This window comes from Carassius carassius, chromosome 40, assembly GCF_963082965.1.
Source record: "Carassius carassius chromosome 40, fCarCar2.1, whole genome shotgun sequence".
NCBI lineage: Eukaryota > Metazoa > Chordata > Actinopteri > Cypriniformes > Cyprinidae > Carassius > Carassius carassius.
In genome coordinates, this window is record NC_081794.1 from 843,191 (window position 1) to 868,138 (window position 24,948).

The 24,948-nt window shown below is 37.3% G+C and overlaps 3 protein-coding genes across 3 annotated transcripts in view; all 3 read right to left on the reverse strand.

Moving 5' to 3' along the window:
- LOC132121912 (anthrax toxin receptor 1-like) overlaps nucleotides 1–9,766 on the reverse strand; it is a 28,566-nt gene extending 18,800 nt beyond the window's left edge. Inside the window, exons 1-8 of the mRNA XM_059531648.1 lie at nucleotides 9,463–9,766; nucleotides 2,382–2,453; nucleotides 2,147–2,218; nucleotides 1,995–2,076; nucleotides 1,883–1,913; nucleotides 876–949; nucleotides 719–787; nucleotides 541–621 (exon numbers count right to left, since the gene is read on the reverse strand). Coding sequence (XP_059387631.1) covers nucleotides 541–621; nucleotides 719–787; nucleotides 876–949; nucleotides 1,883–1,913; nucleotides 1,995–2,076; nucleotides 2,147–2,218; nucleotides 2,382–2,453; nucleotides 9,463–9,608 — 627 coding nt within the window. The 5' untranslated portion in view covers nucleotides 9,609–9,766. The remainder of the gene's footprint in view (nucleotides 1–540; nucleotides 622–718; nucleotides 788–875; nucleotides 950–1,882; nucleotides 1,914–1,994; nucleotides 2,077–2,146; nucleotides 2,219–2,381; nucleotides 2,454–9,462) is intronic.
- A 3,898-nt stretch (nucleotides 9,767–13,664) lies between these two features.
- LOC132121909 (retinol-binding protein 3-like) lies at nucleotides 13,665–17,623 on the reverse strand. The gene is made up of 4 exons (XM_059531643.1): nucleotides 16,245–17,623; nucleotides 15,977–16,158; nucleotides 15,740–15,882; nucleotides 13,665–14,455 (listed from the first exon to the last, which is right to left on the reverse strand). The coding sequence occupies exons 1-4, from the start codon at nucleotides 17,430–17,432 to the stop codon at nucleotides 14,130–14,132; spliced, it is 1,839 nt and encodes a 612-aa protein (XP_059387626.1). The 5' UTR covers nucleotides 17,433–17,623; the 3' UTR covers nucleotides 13,665–14,129.
- Nucleotides 17,624–18,343: 720 nt separating this feature from the next.
- Nucleotides 18,344–21,569, reverse strand: LOC132121908 (retinol-binding protein 3-like). Its single transcript, XM_059531641.1, has one exon. The coding sequence runs from the start codon at nucleotides 21,391–21,393 to the stop codon at nucleotides 18,631–18,633; it is 2,763 nt and encodes a 920-aa protein (XP_059387624.1). The 5' UTR covers nucleotides 21,394–21,569; the 3' UTR covers nucleotides 18,344–18,630.
- Nucleotides 21,570–24,948: the final 3,379 nt, after the last annotated feature.

The window sequence follows — 24,948 nt, forward strand, 5'->3', positions numbered from 1 at the left end:
ACTACACTGCAAAAAAATAGTTTAGGATTTACCAGTTTTCACTCAGAAATTGCTACTAAATTTCACAAATAATTACAAAGAAACAGCAATTAACACTATTATTTAAATGTTACATTTGTAAGCAGATAACATGAAATAGTTTTTTTTTCTTTCTTTGAAATGTAGAAAACATTTTTTACAAAATCTATTTATGTAAATGTATACTAATAAACTATTATTAATGCCAAAGTGTATCCTTTCTGCTTGGTGCAAATGGTTTACAAAGTACAATGACTTTACAATGACTTTATGAGCAGTTTGGATCTTCAGTTTTGGTTATCTGGACATTCAGTGAAGGGATAGAAACCAACCTCTTGTTAAAATGATCTTATTTTGTGTATTAAAGATTAACCAAAGTAAATATGAAGGTGAGTAAACGATGAAAGAATTTCATTTTCCTACCACTGAAAAAATCCCACACTTCAGCTTAAAGCAAGGAACATGCATCTTAGAAAATGCATTTTTAATGAATCTTCCATAGAGCCGTATGCTTCAGTTTACCGAGTCAATCATTCCTCTCAGCGCCTGGAATCCTCCCAAGACCGGAAACACATGCTTACTGGTGTCCGCTATGGTAGCCAGCTAGAACAGGACAAACTGATGTTTATTCACAGCTCATCCGAGCATCTGATCTGTTTCCATTCCATTCTCTGGATGAGTGCATACTTGTCTTCAGTACCTGTGTTTCATTGAAGTCCTTAACGCCGACACAATACACGATTGCCCCCAGTGTCCGAGCTCGAGCTGCCTGATGAGACATCATGCAAACGTAATTAAAAACTCTACGTTTTTATATTTCTAAATGTCTGTAAACTAAATGCTGGACATCATGTTACCTCCTGTTGAGCTGCTATCAGCTGATGTTCTTGAAGCTCACCGTCTGTCAGTGCAATTATGACACTTGCAGTTCCTACAAAGTGGAGTCAAGATCGCCAGGTAATCACAAACTGTAGTAGAGTTTAACGGAATCAACATTTAACTGGATAATAATGACACTAGTGTCCTCTGTAGAGCTAGTTTCATCAATAATGAACTGACTTAAAGGGATAGCTCACCAATAATGAGAAAATTCTGTCATCATTTACTCAAGTTGTTCCTAAACTATATTATGTTAAACACAAAATGATGGTTGACGGTAACCATTGACTTTCATAGTATGCTAAAAAATACTATAACTGTTCAGAATTTAAATTTTTGGGTGAACTGTCGCTTTGAATTGAATAATGCCTTTTTAACTGAATTTATTGAAGACGTTTGCATCATTGATTCTGTTACTTTTCTGTTTATTACTTTGGAGCTGCTTTGAAAATAAATGTGACTCTGGAGCACAAAACCAGTCATAAGGGAATATTTTTTGAAATTGAGATGTATGCATCATCTGAAGCTGAATAAATCATCTTTCCATTGATGTGTGGTTTGTTCGGAGGACAATATTTGTCTGAGATACGACTATTTGTAAATCTGGAATCTGAGGGAGCAAAAAAATCTAAATATTGAGAAAATCATCTTTAAAGTTGTTCAGATGAAGTTCTTAGCAATGCATATTACTAATCAAAAATGAACTTTTTATATATTTACAGTAATATAGTAATATACAGTAATATAATACAGGAAATTTACTAAATATCTTCATGGAACATGATCTTTACTTAATATCCGAATGATTTTTGGCATACAAGAGAAATGTATAATTGTGACTCATACAATGTATTGTTGTGTATTTCTACAAATATACGTCTGTGACACTGATGACTGCTTCTGTGCTGCAGGGACACACAGATCTGTATTATATAAAGCACTGTTCAAATAAAGGTGACGTGACTTGTCATTAATGTAAACCTACCAAAGTTTTCCTGGTGTATTTGCTCATTTGCCTGTGAATAAATGTAGATAATATTGTTAAAAGCCATTAAAATAAGTATTTGAATGCCAAACATTTAATTTAAATATTTTACCCTTTGTAGACCAAGATGCATAAATGTATCTCCGCCTGGGATCTCTCGTCTGAGAGCATTAAGGCCTTTTCTTATGATCTCCCTTCGAAAAATGGCGACAAAAATGAGTAGAATGAAATAAACAACAAAAATGTGCAGCACTAGATGAGCACCTGTTTTCCGTGAGTCTCATGATTGTGGTTCCTCTGCTTGAGAACACGATGAAGGACATTCGCAGCATTGGGCTGAGAGACGATGAAAAACAGACCAGAAATGTAAAAGTTGAAGAAATTTATAATAATATATTTTTTTTAATCACTCATGACCTACTTCGGAAATCTTACGCAATTGGATAATGTCAACAAAACAAGGCATTTAGTTGTGCTCGCTTAAGAGATGCTTTAGTACCTGGTGAATTTCTCAGCCAAATGTTCGACAAAATTGTAGATTTCGTGCCAGTGGTGTTTGACACTTCCTGACCTGAGAGGAAAGAGGTGAAGCAATCAGTAAATGGGATGTTTCTGCTTTTAATGCATCAGATCAATACAACCGAGAATTATCGATGCTTTTAACTTAGCAAAACCATCTAATTTCCTAATGTCCCCTATTGTTTCCTCCCTGAGGCGCAGCTGTAAACGCTTTAAGACAGCTGGCCATTTCCTCTGGTAACTCTTTATTGCTGGATGACAAATGGGAAATGACCTAATTAAGTCTACTGGTCTGTGCTTGAGTCAGTTTGACTAATTGATGAAACATGCTGCAGAAAAAGGCTCTGCATTGTGTTAATCACATTCCCTGGACAACAGTAAAAGTAACTGGCTCGTTCTATGAAACTGGTGCCACTGGCAGTCTGATAAGGTGATTTTAAAGTACATTTATGTAAGATTTTGTTGCATTGTGTCATACAGTTGATGGTAACAAGATTGAATAAAAAAAAAAAAAGGTAAAATGTAATTTCTGAGCCTTGTGCTCAAGATTGTGAAATGTAATGTATACTATACAAACTCATGGTAATAGGGTTGATGCTACAATCATCCTCTACTGAAAAACATAAGAAAATCTAAGATAAAATTATAATATGGGTGTTTTATTTAAATTTTTCCTTGGAGAGTTTAATTCCTGAAATAAGGTTATCTATTAAAAAAGGGAACAATATGAAGGTAACAGAGGTGCAACACAACGTAAAGAGTGTTTTGACAATACATTACATGAGTAGTTAAAATCTAAAAATACATAGAAATAAAAAAATACATATAATTAGTAAAACGTTTTTGAATTTGTAGATCAAATGTAGCTACATATTTGCTCTTATACAGAAATAAGTGTTAGTGATGGGGACAGATGAGAATTACATTTTCATGAAGACAAAGGGGAGAGAAAACAAAAAATTACAAAGTAGTTACTCGATTTTTGCTGAAACGTAAAAAAACACACAACAAAAACACTTGCAACACAGCCGGTCAAAAGTTGGGAATAATTGCGATTTCGAAATGATTCTGAAAGAACTCTCTATCGTGCACTAAGGCTGAATTTATTTGATTAAAAACAACGTAAAAACTGAACCATTGTGACTATATAAAATAAATGCTAACTATTTTAATATATTCGAAAACGTCATTTATATCTGTATTGGCAAAGCTGTATTTTCAGCATCATTACTGCAGTTTTCATTGTCAGTTTCTACAGAAATCAAATTAAATTAAATGAAGGAAAACAGTTTCACAATATTACTGTTCACACTATATTTTTGATCAAATAAATGCAGCTTTGGTGAGTAGATAAGATGTATCTTTCATTGCAACTTTTACCCTTCAAAAACATTATTCCAATATAGAATTATTCCAATGTTTTGAAACTGTTGCACATATAATGATCTATTTGACCCAACTCTCCCTGTAAGACAAGAAAAAGCATCTCAAATGAACAGATTTTTATAGTTTTTAATAGAATATTCCTTCTTAAAAAGCTGTTTGTGTTGCTTCAGAGCAACGCTAAGCTGCTGACTTTGTTTTATCCTGAAGGAGCGTGATGAATGCTCTGGGAGCGCTCTTTCTGGAACGGCGTGGGAGGAAGATGTTTTTATAACACAGTCAACAGAAGACGGGCCAGCTCATAGCCAGCACGCTCTGAAACTGCAAAACAGACCATAAGTGACACTGAGGTGAACGCTGGCGAGAACATGCAGGTCATGCGAAGGGCTTGCCGCAGGTTTCAACTTCAGATTTCTGTACATCACAATAGACGTTGTTTGTGTTGGAAGCAGGACTTTCTTAAGGTAACAGCGATCATGGGATTGGTGCCTAGCTTGCAGATTTCTCACCTGTGCAAACAGTGTTAGCAAAGGAAGTGGTGTATTCTCAAGTGACATCCTTGATGAAATATGTTGCGGTGCCCTCCTTTGATCTAATTTTAATGATGGGTTATGCTGAACCATATAGAGCCAGCGAGATTTCAACTCTGAAGATAGTTCACAAAGAGATGAATTACGAGCGATCTGCAAGCACTGACGTCATCTTTTAAATGACCCCCAAAACTCATGTTTTGCTACAGTTACACAACTCTTCGTATATAATTGCACATATGTTAAGACACGTGAAAGTCATTGCGGTTTGATTTAACAAGAGCCAAGACAGGAAGACTCGGTGGAGTAATATTTGGAAGAGGGATAATTAGAAAAGTGTGTTGCTCTCACAGTTCCCATCTGCTCTGAGATCAGCCTTCCCTCGAGATGCAATCCTAAACTGACTTCTCATATCTGCGTCTCTGCCAGAACCAGAAACCAAAACACAGCTCACAGAGAGCTGTCAAGTGCAGTTACCTGTCTGCGTTTCGGATTAAAGGGCTTTGTGAAGCACTAATAATAATGTTTACAGAGGAGACCAGCAAACGTGACTCGGTTTAGCGTTATGTAGAGTCAGCATTAGCTCCCCTTCTTCCTGCTTTGTAATAAAGGCATGGTAAGAATATTATGGTGATGTTTCCCTGACACTGCTGTTTTAATGGCTCCTCCGGGTCTTCAAACATCTTCTAGGCCTAGAACAGTTTAACAGAACAAGTCTGGAGGATCTCTCAGTGTTTATAAACAGACAAAAAAAGCATTTTGAAATAGTACACATAACATATTCAAATAATAGGGTGTGGTGAGGTTTTTGTGACACTCCTAGACTCCTAGACTCTGTAAACAACAAATAAATCACAATTCAGATTTGTATTATCCCTTAGCACTTGCTTCCTGTGAGTCATTTTGCTTCTTTTTAAGGTCAGCTGACATTTGGACAACATTGGCTCACATTGGGAAGACTTACCTATACATACAGTTTCCAACACAAATTCTGAGACTTTTTTTTGGCACAGTTCCTTGAATAATTCTATGCTAAGACCTCAAAACACTTTTACCGTAGTTCATAACCAGCTCCTTATATTTGGCTTTTCTTAGGTGGTAAACTTGCTCAGTGGCGCACCCGGTACATCATTGTAATCAAGAGCTCTAAGACTTGTAGAAGCATAATAAAATGATGTGTGTTTTTATCCCACATTTGCTTTGCTAACGCTGTCGGTAAGGTTTGAAGTCAGGTTTAGTGTAGGTTATACGTTATTTTAGTATGCAATACAGTATTAACCCTTTAGCGCCACTTACCATATATTTATTTTCTGAACTTTCTGTGATGCGTACAACAGCCAATTGTTTCCAGATTCACATTTATCTGCTTCGGATAAAACCATGTGTGTTGGGCATCACTTACTGGTCATTTAACTTTGAAAGTGTCACAAAACATGCAAGAAGCTATTTAATAACATTTGATCTTACTGTTAGACAAAATAAAGACAAAATACTACCTTTTGCATCTATGTGTAGGCATAAAGTATGTGTATTTGTGAGAAAAAAAAGCAGAAAACATCATTGCATGTGGTAAATCAAGATAGCATTTACCCCATACAATGATGAAATCATTCGCTACTCATACATGTTTGCAGACTTTGGGTTGGCTGACATGATTTGGGAAAAATGAGGTGTAGTAGAATGGGAGTGGGTCTAATTCACTGGCCAAGTAGTTAGCAAACAGCTGGGTTTGGTTGTTGGAGTGGTAATCAGAATCCAAAGCTTCTTCTAGTTTTTTTTTTTTTTTTACAATAAATCTTAGAAGCTCTGGAAATGGTAATGTGTTAAGAAAAACAAAAACTCAGAAATTAATGCATCCCATTCTGTGATGAGGAATGACTCCATTTCAATCGAAAAAACCTTTTAGTTCCTAATTTTTTTTTTAATCTGTGCTGGGAATTTGAGTGTACGATTCTGAATTTCTCGATTTAGTCTTTCAATTTTCAATGGTCTGAGAACACAAGTTTTCTGCATATACGAATACTTTTTACACCCTTGGTAAACTTCACAGCAGTTTCTGGTCTGCATCCAGAAAGGAGATTTGTGGTGTGTGATAACATTTAACTAGGAATGCATGTCTCCTAAAACTGTTCCAGGAGCTTTACCCGGTAGGTAGAGCTGAATTTGGGTGTATTAGTTGGGAAACTTGACATGGCTCTCAGAGAAGGGCTTGGCATTTATGAATCCTTGGCACACTACAGCTGTTATTCTGGCTGTTTAAAACAGATGACTCAACTCCTGGATTATCTTAAACTAAACAACAGTTAGAGGAACCAAAACTATGATTTATACGGTGATGTTTCAAAACAATCATAAAGATGAAGTAAATAAGACCGCAAAATGTGTCCAGACATTGTTTATGGACAAAGATTGTAATAAACAATTACCAATGCCAAGAGTCAGGTGGGATAAAGAGTGACAGCTTAAAATGCATTGACCAAAAACTCAAATGACAAGGTCTTTGACAAAGACAATTTGACATGGTCTTCAATGAGATCCAATGTTATGTTATTTTGCTCTTTATTGCCTTTCCTTCATTTATGCATTTGGCAGATGCCTTAATCTCAAGTGGCTTACATTGCGTTTCAAGTGTAGATCAGATTCGATTCAATTTAATTGATTAAATTCAATAATTCAATGGGAATCAAATCCATGACCTTGGAGTTGTTAATGCAATACTCCACTGTTTGAGCTACAGAAATGCATTATATGGACAAAAACTTTTTCTAAACATTGTTTGTGTTTCACAGAAGAAAGCAAGTCAGGTTTGGAATGACATGAGGGTGAGTAAATGATGACCAAACCTTCATTTTTAGGCAAGTTCTCTTTTTTAATGGCACTGGCAAAAAAAACTGTACTGTGCAAATTGCACACTTAGCATTCCCACGGACAGTTTCTTTGTTTTATTCCACTTGTTAAACAGCAGGCCATGAACTGGTGGACTGGTTCTGAATCATTACTCAAGGCTGCGACTTCCCAGAAAGCTTTTGGGCCACATGAAAGCAGAAGTGGAAGCAATGATGCCAGGCTTGAAGAACAATCTTGAAGACAATTTACGTAATCATTTCTATAAATCTGGCCCTTTTTAGCCCCACATTATCTTTTTATATAACCAATATTCCACTGATTTGCTGGGACTTTCCACAATGATATGCAGCAAATGTACTTTTAGGAAAGAGGATATTTAACTTTAATTATCTGGTCAGATGGTCTGTGTTGGTCAGTGGTAATTGTTTTAGATTTTAATATTTTTAAAGGCTAAAGATGTCAGACTTCAGGGTTAGGGTTAGGTACCTGATTAAAAAAAAACTCATTGTGAGGTTGTCATGAGATTAATTATTTTTGACCAATAAACATTCAAATTCCTCGAAAACAAATCCAGGATAGCCCCTTCTCAGAATAAGTGCACCTGAAGCCAAACACTTTTTTTTTTTGTGCAATACAGCTGTTGTTTGTGATGCTTCGATGCTTCGACTTCAACTTATTTGGTGATAAAGCAGTTACAGAAAAAATGACACTCTGCCCTCTATGCATGCAGTGATTAAAAATACTGAACAATGCATGCAGGAAATTACTTAAATTGTTGAAGCTGAAGGCTTGTAATGTTCTGAAAGGACTGCAGATGTTTCACTAAATGTCAGTTTTTCCAAAGTCTGTAAAGCGAAAAAGGGGGGTGCTTGGGTTGGCTATGTCTTTTGCCATTACATTATGAGAAAAACTGGGTGGAAGAGGACCTTGCATGAACTATACAGTTTTACTCAGCTGATCGGTTCCAGAGCATGCTGCATGACACATGAGAATCCAATGACATAAAGCACACAGGATTTATAGTGCATTTGATGGTTTCTAATGTTTTCACTGCTCATTTTATCCAGTATGACCTCAAACATGTCTTCTCTTTATTACAGCTGCACATGCTAAGCTTCTGACACATGGTCAAACTATATCACTTTCATCAAAGGGCCTTGAACTCTGAGTTCATAGATCAAGCAATAAGGTAATATTAAAACAATCTAACCCATCTAAACAAATAAATATGAGACACCTTTTCTTATGAGACCTATACTGTTTCAGACACCACACAAAACCATAACAGCATTTATAATAAAGACAAACTAGGTTTTGCTCAACTCACAATTTCCACCAATTACGACTTCGATCCTAATGAACTTGAAGTTCTACGTCGAAATATAGTGACTTTGTTTCTTTAAATTTCTTGGTTGTACATGTTATTTTAACTTCAAGTTCACATTACTCGTAAAAAAAAAAGTTTAAATTCCTCAATTTATTTTCATGAGTTAATTTAAAAACATCAGTTGCCTTTACCATATCATTTTACAATGCATACAGAAAGGTGTTTTACATAAATGAACGCATAATAAGACTAAGCATCCTGTGAAGAATCTTCCCAGACAAATTGTGGGAAAGGATGTTGCTTTTCCGGGTCTGTTTAACAATGGAAAAGGATAAGAGGCAGGAAAAGAGAACCACAGAGGAATGAAGTTGTGCTTATTCAGCAGACTTCACATGTACCTCCTCTCTTCCCATCTTTACACATAACAACAAGTTGACAGAATCAAAATAATCCGGATGACTTCTGGTAAACAGTCATTGGTAGTGTATGCATTGTCATTGTCTCTCGCTCTTCCTTGAACTCTGACTGAACCCAGCCAAGTGATACCAAACAATGCACATCTGGTAAATATCTATTTTGGTGATGCGGAATGTGACAAATTTGGGGAAAAGATGGAGGATGTGAATGGAAATGTACTGGCCTACTTTATCCAGGCAGAATCTCTCAGTGTGGAAAACATAAGAGCCACAGCCCGCAAAACATCTACACTTCATACAGATGTGAATGACAGGTTTATGATGCATACCAGCTGTTAGAGCAAAGAGATTTAAAGATATAACTTACAGACTGACTTTCTTTTACGTTTAGAGAGAGAGAGAGATAGAGAGAGCGAGAGAGAGAGAGAGCGAGAGAGAGAGAGAGAGAGAGAGAGAGAGAGAGAGATAGAGAGAGAGAGAGAGAGAGAGAGAGAGAGAGACTGGATTCTTTGTTCAAAAAACAGTGTGCAAGTCGATTGAATTGTAACAGTTACTTACTTGTCAAGGACAAAATACAAGTCGAAGGCGCCCTGACATGATCTCTCCTCCTCCACATCTTCTTGTGCTCTCGCAGATGGAAGCGCGAGCAACAAAAGTCCAAAGAAAAGTACGCCAAGAGACGTCTTCACTGCTAAACTCGCCATCGTTTCTTACTGCAAAAACATCAATCCTCAAGAAAGCCGACGGCCATTCACATTATCCCCTAAGAAAAACCTTTGCTGAGGATGCACTCACAAAAGAAGAGTTTCGCGGATGTTGACTCAGTCCTTACTCACATCAGTCTGAAACCTGTAACTCCGAACTGGAGAATAGATGAAAACGCGCTGTTTCCAAAATATACTGTAAATACAGAAAGCCGACGTCCAGGGAAAACACCACAAAAACACTTCCAAAGTGTCTGTTTAGTTGTCTTTATATAGAATACTAGGCGGTTTGTTGTTTTGGGGATTTTGACTCCACGTGTTTAAAGGCCAGATGTATGTTTGATGATAATGTGCAGAGCAAAGACGGAGAGAAGAGAGAAGAGCCCCGCTCAGAGCTGGCAGAAGGGGACATGGTGTCATATTTCTACCCTTGGAGAGAAAAAAATGGGTCAGTTTCTTCTGCTGCTTGAAGGTTTCCTCCCTCCCTTTGGAAAAGCAAAATCGGGTTTGGCGATGTTTTCGCGCTTTTCTGCTAATTTTGAGGAAGTACATTAATAAACTAGAATAGATTTATCCAAAGCGACTTACAGAAGCAATCAAAACCAACAAAAGACAAATAAACAAGACAAGAAATATATATGAACTGTATAGCCTACAGTATAATACACACACACACATACAAAGAAAACAAGTAGAATAGAAAAAGAATATAGAAAGCTAGCGTTATAGAGTTTTTTATTTATTTAAGAAAACAATGAATGTATTATTGTTTCTATTTTATTTATTTTATCATTTTCTTATGTGTACTGTTTAATTTAGGTCATTTCAGCAGTTTACATCGTTTACACCAGTAGTTTGTGTTAGGGTGGATTAGGGTAATGTGGGACACTTTTAGCTTTTTTGACTTGTGTCATATTTCCATATGAAGCCAAAATGATACATCAACATGTTATATCATTATGAAATCCCCAAGATCTTCCCTATCTTAATCAGAAGAAATATTTCAGAAACTGTAATTAAAGGGGAAATGGCACATATATTAGTGCTCCTTGTGCTAATCGTTTGTGGATTTTCTAATGTGGGACAGCTCATGCTCAAATCTGGGACACTATGTTTTGGCTTCTAGTCAATTTTTTTTCTTACAAAGTCAACTTCAGATTTATCACTCCTGGTTAAATGTGCATACCCATGTTTGCTTCATTAATTTAGTAGGCCTACAGTCTGTTTGTTGTCTTCATTTTATAACATAAATCTTATATTTTATGATTTTATTATTTACAACAATAATAATAGCCATATAATGGAGCCAAAAATGTAAAATTGAACTTAATAAAGATAGCAAAACAATTAAATAAAATTTTTTTGTAAAGATGTAAAATTTGCAACATGGAATGACTGGTTATTAAACTTCAATACACTTCTAATATTAAATGTCTTTTTTTTTCCAAAAGCTTGTGCTAATCAAATTGTTATGGTAAAAGCACTTCATAACAGAAATAATCAGTCCTGGGCAGTCATGAATCATCATGGTCCAGGATCCCATTGTCTTCTAGTCGCTAAACTGTGAATCTGGATCTTAAAACAAATAATATTGCTCCATTATAAGCCCCAAAATGGACAAAATTACATATATGGCATTTAACCTTCTTAATGCACATTTGAGCAGTTGAATAACATGTTATATTTGACTGTCCCACATTAGTCAAAACACGCTGTGCCGCTTTTGAAGCATCCTTTTCTAAAGTGGGACAACAGAGATTTCTTTAAATAGAAATTATTCTTTACACATTTTAAGAATATTATTGCAAAATTTGATGTATAAATTCATCACAAATATTATTTGATAACAATTTAGAACATTGTTTTATTTGTAACATGTTTATATCCTTAACATTCATTTAGTATAAATTCTATGTCAATGTAATTTCAGTGAACTTTACAAGAGGTACTTCCTGTTTGTTGATTTTCTTGGCCACATGTCTGACATAATTTCCAGAAAGTCAAGTGATTTCAATAACTTGACACCCCAACACCAATCATCTTCACTTTAATGTTGTAAAAGAAGAGATAAACGCACTGAAGCTTAAGTGTCCCACATTAGCCAAAATCATGGCAGTCCACCATGACTAGCTAATCAAATCGCAATTTGAATGCAAATATTCCCTAAACATGCCCAGTAAAGACAGTGATGCGGTCAGGATGCTCCAGATTTCCTTTAAAGGTCCCCTGAAGTGCCTTGAAACACGTGGTAACATAATTTAAACTGAAACAGGAAGAGAGGGCGGGACACACACACACACACATATATATATATATATAGCCCTGTCCCCTTTCAAAAATAGCTAATCTGCTTGGGCCAGAGCCTTTGAGGCATGCAGAGTGATACAATAATATTTAATTATTGACTCCTAATTTGAATCAGTACATTGCAACAAAAACAATACCTTTGTAACAATACCAAGTTTTTCCTATCAGATTTTTTTTTTCTTCAAACTAAGTTCAAAACAGCTACAAAGGAAACCTGACCGATTTCATTAGAGACTGATCAGAGTTACATCCAGAATTATTATTTTCAGCGTGCATTTGGCTTAAAAGCACGAGTGTTTTACAATGGACGCTGCTGAAGCCTGAAGGTGATTTTAGATTCTGAATGGATCTGTACAGTAGCTTGTAGAGTCAGGTCAAGGAAGTAGTTTAGTGATCTTTTGGCATCTCCTTGTGGTCCTGTTTGATATCGCAGCTTGTTTAGTGCTTAACTCTATTAAAAATACTTTTATACAAACAATTTTATATGTTGCACTATATAGTATATGAATAAACTGTAAAAGATATTGGTGAAATAGGGGGTAACATATATACGTACGTAAGTAAATGTATAAAAGGATGAGGCGATTCAAGCTAAGGATTCGTTTATCAAAAGGGGCGTGTTTCTTCAGAAGGTCAGCCAATGAAATTCTCAGTTCACGACCAGCCCCCAAATTATATTCGCTCCTGCGGCAGTTTGGCGCCACGCGCGTTTATAACGGAGAAATCAATTAATTCGCTTAAAAGATTCGTTAATACAACACGAACAAAACAACACATCACCACCTGCTGAAGCCAATATAAAACCGAAATGCAAGGTAATACTGTGGTAATACTAATAGAAAAAAGTGAAGGTAAATAGATAACCTTAATGTTATAATTTTATGAAGAAAAGTGTTTAGACGGGTGATTGGCAGTAGTTGTAATTTAGCAGGTTAGATGCTGGCTAAGCTATATTACTGATATTGTTATGCAGAATATTTGATGGTATATCGTCTTGGCCAGTTGCTCTTAGGGAAATTAACCATGGTTTTACTACAAATAAAACCAGAAAACATGGTTATTATAGTTTAACCATGGTAACCACAACTTTTAAAAATGGTGTTTGTAGTAAAACTGTGGTAATACCATCCAAACATGGTTACTACACTTTTACTATAATAAAACCATGCGTAATTTTCATAAGGGAGAGCAATGTATGAAAGACTGATCAAAACCAGCATGACTGTGCTCAACACATACCTAAACCTAACTGGTCGTTTATTATGAAGGAACACAAAGCTTATATGGCAGTCCATTTTTATTGCTGGATCTCTACCTTTGACATGTGCCTTTATTGTACTGAGGATAATATTTATCATCCAGTAAATCCTGTTTTCAACAGGTGCTGCATAATTGTAATTTTAGTATGGCAGTGTATGATCTTGACAGCCAACTTTGGCCAACTGATAAAGAAGATGTGCTGCCATCATCTGAATCTTTGCTGATAACTTCTGAAAGAAAAGGTTTAGTAAACACGTGTATAAAATAGTGTTGTAATGACCTCAAGTGAGCAAAAAGTGGATTTTGACTTACCAAATATGAACATTATTTTTGTTGTGTGTGTGAGCGGATAAACAGAGGTAAATAATCTGATCAAGATAATCTGGAAAAATCACAAGTATGTCAGCAATTGGTTTATGTTTGTTAAACCCGTTTTACCTCGGTTGTAAGGAATTTTTGAATTAATCTTTAAAACACATTACAATTAGAACAGTTTCCATGTGGTTTTTATTACATTTTATCATTTGGTTTCAATATAACGCAATTTTCTCCAGTTATACTGAAAACGATTCAAGTTGCTTTTGAAACAAGACATTTTTAGTGTATAGACGTTTACAACGCAAGCATAAACAAATTTTAATCTGCACAAAGGAAACTAGTTCACCAAGAACCCGACACGTATATTCATAAATTCAGAACAGGCCTAATCTGAATATTACTTTGAGAACATCGACTTCATTCTCCTCCACCACGTATGCTTAAGAGAATGCATGCTTTGGGTTAGAAATAATTCAGAAAAAAAGAGAAGGAATAGAAAAATGTACTTTCTAAACATTACCTTAAATATCTACAGTACTGTACACAGATTATGACAGCATCTTCACTACATGTCATCCTTCTAAATAACTAATTTTCAGTATCATTCGACTTCCATACCAGGCCATGAAGAACAACTTATTTTTGGCCAGAAAAATGCTTATTGAGGATGCTCTTCGCTGTGTCGAGGGCGGCATCAGCGGGCACTGGAATGTGAGGAGCAATGCCAGCACCCTCCCAGGAAGGGCCCTGAGCAGTGTCTGAATGGCTGATTGGAATAGATAGAAAGATGTCGCTTTCACCAACACTGAAGGACTCTGGGGGGTGGCAACCTCCATGGGTTGTCTCTCCAATAATCATTGCACGTCCCAGCCTCTTCATGATAAAAACAAACTCCTCGGCGGCACCAGCGGTCACACCACTGGTGAGGACTATCACACTCTTTTTGCTGCCGAATCTCCTGCCTATAAAGAGTAGAAATGCACAGTTAATTGTGCAGTATTATGCAGTGGTGGCCAAAATTATTACAACACTAGTGTTTTCACCAGCTAAAAAATGGTTTTAAGTCAGTTTACATTTCCAAACATTAATTTGGCCATTAATTGTAATAATCCAGTGAGATTTTCATCATCAGTCAGTCTGGAGTGATATGAAGAAACAGAACAAACTGAGACAGACTCAATCCTGAAGAACTGTGTCTCCAAGACGCTTCAAGAAACCTTCCTGCAAAAGTTTTTGGCACTTGTGTAAAAATGCTGTAAAATGAGGATGCTGTCAAAAATAATGTCATGAATAGATTTTCTTTATAAGTTTAACTTATCTGAATGAAACCAACATTTGGTGTGAGCATCCTTTGCATTTAAGGGGTCAAAGGATGCCCATTTTCCACAAGTTGATATGATTATTTAGGGTATTAATGAATAGTCAGTAACATAGTTTGGTTAAAATTTCTCAATGGTAGTGTAAAAAACAATTTTAATGTTATGTAACAATAATGTTAATGAGTTCTCCTAACCCCGCCCCACTCCTCCAAGACTGTTTACTTTAGCCGCATTCATCATGAAACTTTAATAGGGAATCATTATTAGGAAAGGCGATTTGCAAAAATTCATTAAAAAAACCTTACACACTTCTTCTGGAATTGACGCTGGATCACGAATGATTCACGGGAACATAAGACGCATTAAAGTAGATCTGGGGCACATTCTTTTCAGAAACAAACGGAATCCACTTCGTCTTCAGCAGCTCAAATTTTGGGAGTAAATGACGACTGCTATGTTCATTATTACATCCAACAACAGAACACCTCAGTAGCTCAGGAGTCACTCTTGTCTACTTCTGCAGGAAGGTTTCTTGAAGCATCTTGGAGACACAGTTCTTCTGGAATGAGTTTGTTCTGTTTCTTTATGTAACTCAAGACAAACTGTTGATGATCAGATCACATCTATGAGTGGAGCACAAAAATCTCACTGGATTATTATAAACAAATGGAAAAATGAATGTTTGAAAATGTAAACCGATATTTCCTACTGACACACTAGAGCAAAATATATAAATAACTGGCATAAAACCATTCTTTAGCTGGTTAAAATCTAATCATCAGTGTTCTAATCATTTTGGCCACCAAATATATGACATATTGGACACAGCACTTTTTTATATAGATCAAACAATCTAAAGTAAAATGATAAACATGTAAGGAATAATAGTGACAAAAAAAATCTAAACTTGTCAGTTTAGTAATGTACCAGTAAGTTGTGTAAGGGTCAGAAGATCTCTTGTGGTATTGGAGGGTCTGTCGTACACGTGGTCGAGAACAATCTGCTTGTCTTCATCAAAGAAGTATGAGCAGAAGCCAGCAATGGAGGAGGTGGACCCACCAAGATTGTTCCTTAAAATATGGATGGTCATATCACATTATGGACTAACACTTCTAGAATTTGTACATATTCGAGCGACATACACATATCCAAGAGAATAATCACCTCAAATCAATGATCAGTGCGTCAGTATCAACCACTTTATTCCAGACGTGCTCCGCAATGATCTTAGCAACATGTTCAAAGTCTCCAAACATGTCAAAGCGAAGGTAACCAATGTTGTTTTCAAACACATCAGTGTGGAACGAAACTTTGATGAGCTCAAGGAACATCTCAGGCGTGAGATTCTGGAATTTAAAGGACAGTTTAATTCATAATTTTGCCTCAACAACCAATGTATTGTTATATCTGATATTTTATGCCTAAGACTTACCTTTGGAGAAAGTGCGGGGATATTGCTGGTGGCCTTCAGACACTTGTCTCCTGAAAGTTTTAGGAGGTCAGCAGAGAGCTTTACTTCCAGTTCTTTCTTTGTGGGGATCAGGTTGTATTCCCCACTAGCCGCATCAGCTCTCAGCTTCTCAGCAACAATGTCCCCGATGCTCGGAAATGCATAGTTGTCTGCAACCAGTTCGGCTGCCGCTTGAACCAACCCTGGGATTTCAGCACGGAGTTTAATGATTGCAATTGCAGCATCAAGGGCATCTTCTGCAGCAACTTCAACATCTGGTGCAACTCCATTGACCTCCCAGCTCTTGCCAGTGATGGGGTTAATAGACTTAGCAACTGGCACAGTCACATAGAAGTCCGTGTCACCCACCTTGATTTTGTTGATTTTTATACTTCCCCCAGCTGTGTTCTCCCCAAGGATGGTGGCCCTTTTCAGGTTTTTAAGGCAGTATGCAACATCTTCTGCAATCCCAAGAGTATTCTTGCTTGTCAGAATGATCAAGGGTTTGGAGGTGCCATATCTTTTCCCCAATAGGGTCGGCATGGACCAAAGCTCTATGGTGACATCGGAGGTGCGATCGTACACAGAATCAATGTGGATAAGAGGCTCAGGATCGGTATAGTAGGACACAATGTATGGGATTCCAGACAGCTCACCGGTGATTGCACTGCGGAAGTCAAGAATCATGGCGGATGATGGGAGGATTTTATCCCAGATGTACTCCAGCAAAACAGGCCCAACTTTCTGAGCCATCTCCTCTCCAATGATGTGTTGGATCTTCAAGTAACCAATGTTACCATCCAGGACCTCAGCTTTGACAGTGCCTTTGATCATTTCGGCCAGTTGTTCTGGTGGGATGTCAGGGATAGCTGGGGGTTTTACAGGTATGTAATCTGGCTCATATGTGACTTGCACTCTGGAATCAAAAATAGTTTGTTTAACCCCATCAGTCAGAACACTGGCAAGGGAGACAGGATCTGAAATGCTGAGGATCTCCGTGTTACCACTTGCAGCGTCAATTGCCTCTTCCATGCCAGCAAGTTTTTCTGGTGAGCAGTAGTTGTCCATTAGAATTTTTGCCATATCCACAATAAGTGTTGGAGAGAAATCAGAGTGAGCCACATTGCTGAAGAACAGCAGCGATGCTAGTAGAAATAGAGCTTGAGCCATTTTGTTCTGATTTGGATTGCTGCTAATATGGCGCAGCTGAACTGTCCTTCTGCAGGGAGGTTTGTTAACTGAGTCTGCTAACACCGTCAGGTTTCTGTTAACACACGCATAAGAAGCTTTTCCTCACAATAAATCCTTAATCTCATTAGCAAGAGTTCTTCAGTTAGACAATAACAAGCTAAATATGGATGTTGCATAAACCTCCAGTCCAAAAGTTTTTAAACAGTAAGGTTTTTAATGTGTCTTAAAGAAATCTCTTCTTTAGAGATATTTTTTACTGTTTAAAATAAACGGTTTTTATTTGAATGTATTTTAAAATGGAATATTCCTGTGATTTCAAAGCTGATTTTTTAGCATCATTACTGCAGTCACCCGATCCTTCAGAAATCATTCCATTATTATTATTATTATTATTATTATTATTAAGTTGAAAACAGCTGTGCAGATAATTTTTCAGGGTTTTTAAATGAATAGAATGTTCGGAATAACAGCATTTATCTGAAATGGAAATCTTTTGTAACATTATAAATGTCTTTATTATCACGTTTGATCAATTTAATGCATCCTTGGTAAATAAAAGTATTAATTTATATAATATTAACCCCCCCCCAAAAAAAATAAATAAATACTGACTCCAAGCTTTTGAATGGTATAGTCTATAATGTTACAAAAACTTTTTATTTAAGATAAATGCTGATCTTTGGATATTTCATCAAAGAATCCTGGAAAACTCTTTGATAATGATAATAATAAAAATGTTTCTCGAATGGCATATCAGCATATTAGAATGATTTCTGAAGGATCATAAAGACTAGAGTAAAGATGCTGAAAATTCAGCTTTGACATGAAATGAATTAATTATATTTTAAAATATATTCAAATAGAAGGCAGTAATTTTAAATAGTAAACATATTTCACAATATTACTGCCTTTGCTGTATTTTTGGATCAAATAAATGCAGGCTTCCAAAATTCCACTGTTCAAAAACTCTATACTGTCAGTCTATATGTTACAAAAATGTAAATGTTCAGCACTTGACATGGCTTTAAAAGTACATTTTACATTTTATAAAATAATTATTGCTAAACAAATTTATAAACATGCCAGACCTAACTTTTAAAACATTATTTTTTTTATTTCTATTATTTTGTTTAAATTAATATTTTGTTCAAGACGTTTTACTGTGAGGCCTGTATTACTATTTCCCTGATTTTTTCTTTTGGTGCTTTGCGCTAATTATTTTCTGTGCAACATTAAGTGCGTTACTTGCTTGAGCTGCTATATGTGGTTCAACACCAGACACACTCCATGCTTTTCCAGAAACTGCACTCAAAACTGCTCGGTTGGGAATGGAAGCATACAGGATGCTATTCCCAATTTGATATGTTCCACTTGAGAGGGCACCTCCGATAGTAGGCTCTCCAATAATAGTGGCCCTTTTCAGGTCTTTCATTGTTCTAGTGAACGCTTCAGCGGCTGATCCAGTTATTTGACTTGTCAGGATATACATGTCTTTATGAGAGCCGTACCTTTGTCCTAGCACTTGGGGAAGGGTCATAACCTTTGTCGCATTTCTTTCAGAGTGATCAGAAATAGTGTAAAGGTGTTTTAATGGTTGTGCATCAAAGAAATAAGTGCAAAGTAGTGGAATAGCTGTGGAATAGCCACCTGTGTTATATCTCAGATCAATGATGAGCATGTCTGTGTTCACCAGCTTGTTCCATACAACTTTGACAAGCTCGGGACCAATTGCTCGCAGAACTTGAAAGTCTTCCATCATGTCAGATCTCAAGTAGCCAATATTTCCAGCCAATACCTCTACTTTGAACAGGGCATCAATAATGAACCCTACCTCTTCAGGAGAAGGGATTTTGGGAATTGTTTGAAGGGATTCTGGCTCAATTTCACAGTTAAAAATGTGCAGTCTGTGATCACCCGAGGTCTCCTGGAGATCAGCGGTGAGTTGAGATGCAAGAGATTCATAATCGATGACAGAGCGATAAAGTCCTTCTATTAGTTTTGACTGTATCTGTCTGCTCACTTTAGCTGCAACCTCAGGTACAGTGTAATGTTTTTCCAAAAGGTCTCCAGCTTCTTGCAGTAAAGCTGGAATATCCTTGTGAAATGCAATGATTTCATGAGCTCGCTCGACTGCATCTTCAGCAAGCACGATGGCATCAGGAACTACTCCGCCTCCAAGCCAGCATTCCCCATGTTTATCAATGAAATTCATGACAGGGATGGTAATTCTAAGGCTCGTTTCTTCAATTGGAAAAGTTCTGGAGTGTAGGAGCATTCCAGAAGTGATTTCCCCAACAACAGTGCCTCTGTGCAAGGACTGCATCAGGTAAGCAAACTCTTCTCCAGCTTCCGCTGTGTAATAGCTAGTCAAAACATAAATACCCTTTCTGGAACCATAGGAAGGCCCGATTATGTTACGGAGGGTGTGGAAATCAATGGTCACATTTCCAATGCTGTCGTAGATTGAAAAGAGGTGGGTATTTGATGAGGCGTCAAACATGTAGGAAAGCATAATAGGCAAGGCCTCTGTGGATCCACCGGTGTTAAAGCGCAGATCGATAATCAGGTTTTCTGTGTCTCTGACTGGTTGCCAGACCTTCTCTTTGATTTTATCCTCTAGTTCCATCAAAACTGTAGGTGTAGGAAACCTGTCAAAACGCAGATATCCAATGTTTCCTGATAGAATTTCCAACTTAAATAATGGATTATTTAGATTGACAAAAGATGAAGGGGTTGTGGATGCTGCATCCAGTTCTTGCCCTTTGTCAGACGACCCTTGCAAAGTCATGATTTTTAATCGAGGGTCTTCAAAGACGGACTGCAGCTCATAATTAAGTCTTGCCGCCAGATCCTCTTCAGAAATCACTGGGAAAAAATCAGTTTTAGCAAGATGGTTTAGCAAAACTGGGATTTTATCTTTAAATGCATAAAATCGTTTAATGATATCTGACACTCTTTTAACTGCTTTCAGTATTGAGTTCCTGACAGCGATGAGGGATTTGGCTTTGGCGATTCCTTCCTTTGGGTTGACGGTAATGGATGGCGACACCCCGGTCACTTCCCAACTCTGTCCTGTGACGGGGTTCACAGATCTAGCAACAGGGACCGTAATATAAAACCCAGAATCCCCAACCCTTAACTTTTCAACCTTAACTGACCCACCGGCCGACTTTTCTCCAACAATGATGGCTCTTCTTAGGTGTTTTAAGATGTAGGCAACAGCTTCTGCTGCTCCCGTGGTGCGCTTGCTGATTAAAACGATCAGCTCTTTTCTCTTCCCGTATCGTTCACCCAGGAGATTCGGAAGTGTCCATAGCTCCTTTGTAGTGTTGGGGGGTCGTTCATAGATTGTGTCTATGTGCAAAAGTGGTTCAGAGTCTGAAAAATATGAAACTATGTATGGCACACCTGAGATTTCTCCTGCTGTGCTAAAACGCAAATCAAAGATCATCGCTGATGTATGGGCAACCTTCATCCAGATGTTGTCATGAAGGAGGCGTCCCAATTTGGCTGCAGTCTCCTGACCTATAATACGGTCAATCCTCAGATAACCGATGTTGTTATCCATCACCTCCAGTTTAACCGTATTCCTGATTAGCCGCATCAGTTGATCCATGGGCAGCGACTGAAGTGCAGGTGGCGTGATCGGAATATAATTAGGCTCGTAAGACACAGTCAGTCTGGGGTCATTGAGTGCACCTTGAACGCCGGCAGTCAGTACAGCTGCCAGTGTTTTCCGATCAGAGATGTGTAGGATCTCTCCGCTGCTTATGGCTTGTTGGATTGCCTCCTGCATTCCAACTAGATTCTCCGGGAAGCAGTAGTTTTCAAGCAGAATTTTAGCCATGTCCATGACAAGAGCAGGCTGAAATGATGCATCGATGAGCCGGACCTGACACACAACTATGATCAAGGCAAAAACTCTTACAGTCCCTGCCATCTTTTTCCATTCATTTGGTGAAGAGGTCCGTTGTTAAATGGGACTCTGTTTTCTCTACTAGGTTTTTGACAACAGCAACCACATAAGAGGCTTTTGCTCTGAATAAACCTTTAATCACATTATCTGAAGTGCATCAGCAATGCAATCACAGATAAAAATCAATAATTGTCGGAGAGGATATCCAATCTCTGTAAATACGCAGCTTCATCATGAATTTAAGGGGTAGTTTCACACCCAAATCTCACGTATGTCTTTTTTGTGTCCACACATTGAAAGTCAATAGGTTCCATTGTTTTGGATCCCATTGATGTTAATTGTATGAACAAAAAGAGTTTAAAATCTGTGTTTCATACAGGTTTGTAATGACATGAGGGTGATGACAGATGATACATGATGATCAAATTGTAATGTTTGGGGAAAAAATTATTTTAGTTTGTAAGGAAATTGCATCATTAGACAAAATGCTTAAGTACTGTATATTGATTGCAAAGTTTAGCCTTTGTTCCACCATTAACTAGTTTATTTAGTCTCATTGTTTTTTACCACTTTAGTTTTGCTAAAAAAACATTTTAAGAAATAAAAAGTACATATATTCTCTTTGGATTATGATCCTCGCAGCCCTGTCGTCACAGCATGAGGAAAATAAGGTCAAGCTTTCAAAGTCTGGGTCAGGCTAATGCCATTATTTCACAGGTAAACAGTTGTCCATTTAATGAACACTTAAGATGCACTTGGCTGGCCTCATTACATGAAACCGTAACAGATTTCTTACCTTGACAATTTGGTGCAGTAACTTTATTTGGATTTGACTGTATAATATTCAATGCATTACTATTTTCTTCTGAAATAAGATCATTTATTCGCTCTTTGGCAAAAACTGTGTGTTATTCAAAGCCAGAACAGTCATTGTTCATAAAAATCTGCTTAGAGATTTTCTCCCTCCATTATTTTCTAGCATTTGCCTAAATATCAGAGCATTAGTTTGAATTTAGAGGCTCTGGCCACTTTTACAGGATGAAATTATATAACTCCAAACTCATACAACACTAATTGGTGCTGCACTGTTAATCTTGCTTTATCTTTTAATGCTCAGAGTCTTATGCAATTCTATCTGCTGATTCCATGTGGCCAATGACGGAATGCAAATCTTTTTGTCCAGTGCATCTGATGTGAGGAAATATTTTAAGCTGTAAATAATAAACAGGTTAGCATGTCGCATGAATAACATTTTTTTTTCCAAAAGCTTGGATGCAATACACATGAACCAAAGATAATTTGTTCCTTGTATACAAAACGACACAACTTCATCAGAAAACTCTTTCAAAATCCAACTCATGGATTACATCTGAGTTGAAGGGTTATGTGACGAGTGGGGTGAGGCCGAGAGACGTGGGAACAGGAGCGGGGCCGGTGGAGTGACACCTGCTCGACCCACCGGTCTCGAGTCCCGTCCCACTCGCCACAGGTTAGTTCACCCAAAAATCTAAATTATGTCATTAATGACTCACCCTCATGTTATTCCAAACCCGTGAGACCTCCGTTTATCTTCAGAACACAGTTTAAGATATTTTAGATTTAGTCCGAGAGCTCTCAGTCCCTCCATTGAAGCTGTGTGTACAGTCTACTGTCCATGTCCAGAAAGGTAAGAAAACATCATCAAAGTAGTCCATGTGACATCAGAGGGTCAGTTAGAATATTTTGAAGCATCGAAAATACATTTTGGTCCAAAAAGTGTAAAAACTATGACTTTATTCAGCATTGTCTTCTCTTCCGTGTCTGTTGTAAGACAGTTCAAATCAAAGCAGTTTGTGATATCCGGTTCACGAACGAATCACTCGATGTAACCGGATCTTTTTAAACCAGTTCACCAAATCGAACTGAATCGTTTTAAACGGTTCGCGTCTCCAATACGCATTAATCCACAAATGACTTAAGCTGTTAACTTGTTTAATGTGGCTGACACTCCCTCTGAGTTCAAACAAACCAATATCCCGGAGTAATTCATTCACTCAAACAGTACACTGACTGAACTGCTGTGAAGAGAGAACTTCTGTCACCAGTACTTCTCTCGGACAGTTCGATTCAATGAACCGGTTGAAGAAAACGGTTCACCGGTTCTTTTGCGCTCGACGTAATGGCGTCATTTGCGATGATTGCCCTTGATTCAAGCCTTCGGTTTACCCGCGCTCATAACATTAGCACAGAATCAGTTCAGAATCAATCACCAAAAGAATCAGTTCGGTTCAGACGCTCTGTGTGTCGGTCTGCTTCACACTGAATCACACATGCGCAGTATCATCAGCTCCTCGGTTCACTAATCGGATGCGTCTGACAGAAACGATTCTTGATTCGTGAACGAGTCATTATCTGGTTCGGCTCGGTGTTCATCTTCAGTTCTCTCTTCACAGCAGTTCAGTCAGTGTACTGTTTGAGTAAATGAATTACTCCGGGATATTGGTTTGTTTGAACTCAGAGGGAGTGTCAGCCACATTAAACAAGTTAACAGCTTAAGTCATTTGTGGATTAATGCGTATTGGAGACGCGAACCGTTTAAAACGATTCAGTTCGATTTGATGAACTGGTTCATAAAGATCCGGTTACATCGAATGATTCGTTCGTGAACCGGATATCACAAACTGCTTTGTTTTGAACTCTCTCACAACAGACACGGAAGAGAAGACAATGCTGAATAAAGTCGTACTTTTTGCTATTTTTGGACCAAAATGTATTTTCGATGCTTCAAAATATTCTAACTGACCCTCTGATGTCACATGGACTACTTTGATGATGTTTTTCTTCCCTTTCTGGACATGGACAGTAGACCGTACACACAGCTTCAATGGAGGGACTGAGAGCTCTCGGACTAAATCTAAAATATCTTAAACTGTGTTCTGAAGATAAACGGAGGTCTCACGGGTTTGGAACGACATGAGGGTGAGTTATTAATGACATAATTTAGATTTTTGGGTGAACTAACCCTTTGAGTGTCTATTCATTTTTTACAATGATCTAACTATCAATCGATACAACTGCTCAGAATGCTGCATAGTTGTTGCATTACTCTTAAACCATAGTTTATGTGGAAAATGATGAACAATGTTAAATGTTTAGATTATGAAAGTGAAGCAACTGAGTAGGTTCAGATTCAAGATGCCTGTTGTTGAAAAAAGAAAAAAAAATCTATACGATTGTTATAAGCTTTTTGTTTTTCCTAAAATACGTAAATGTCTTTTTTTGAGGATGTTAGAGCTGGAAGCTGATGAAAACCATTCATGTTTTTGGATAACTGTAAAATGACGTTAAGGAGCCCAAACTGAAATGGCTGTGATTCATTTTGAAACGATTGACAAATTCATAAAATAACCGTTGTAAAAATAAATATTTTGTATGTAAATATACGTGCTAGAAATGCATAAGCAAAAACAACGGATTATATACACATTTCTTTTTGAGAGAAAAAAAAATTATAAAATAAAATAGACAAGTTACATTCATGGGAGTCACTATGGGATGCGTCTTAGGGACCAATGTCTTCAATCCTTAATGTTTTGGTCG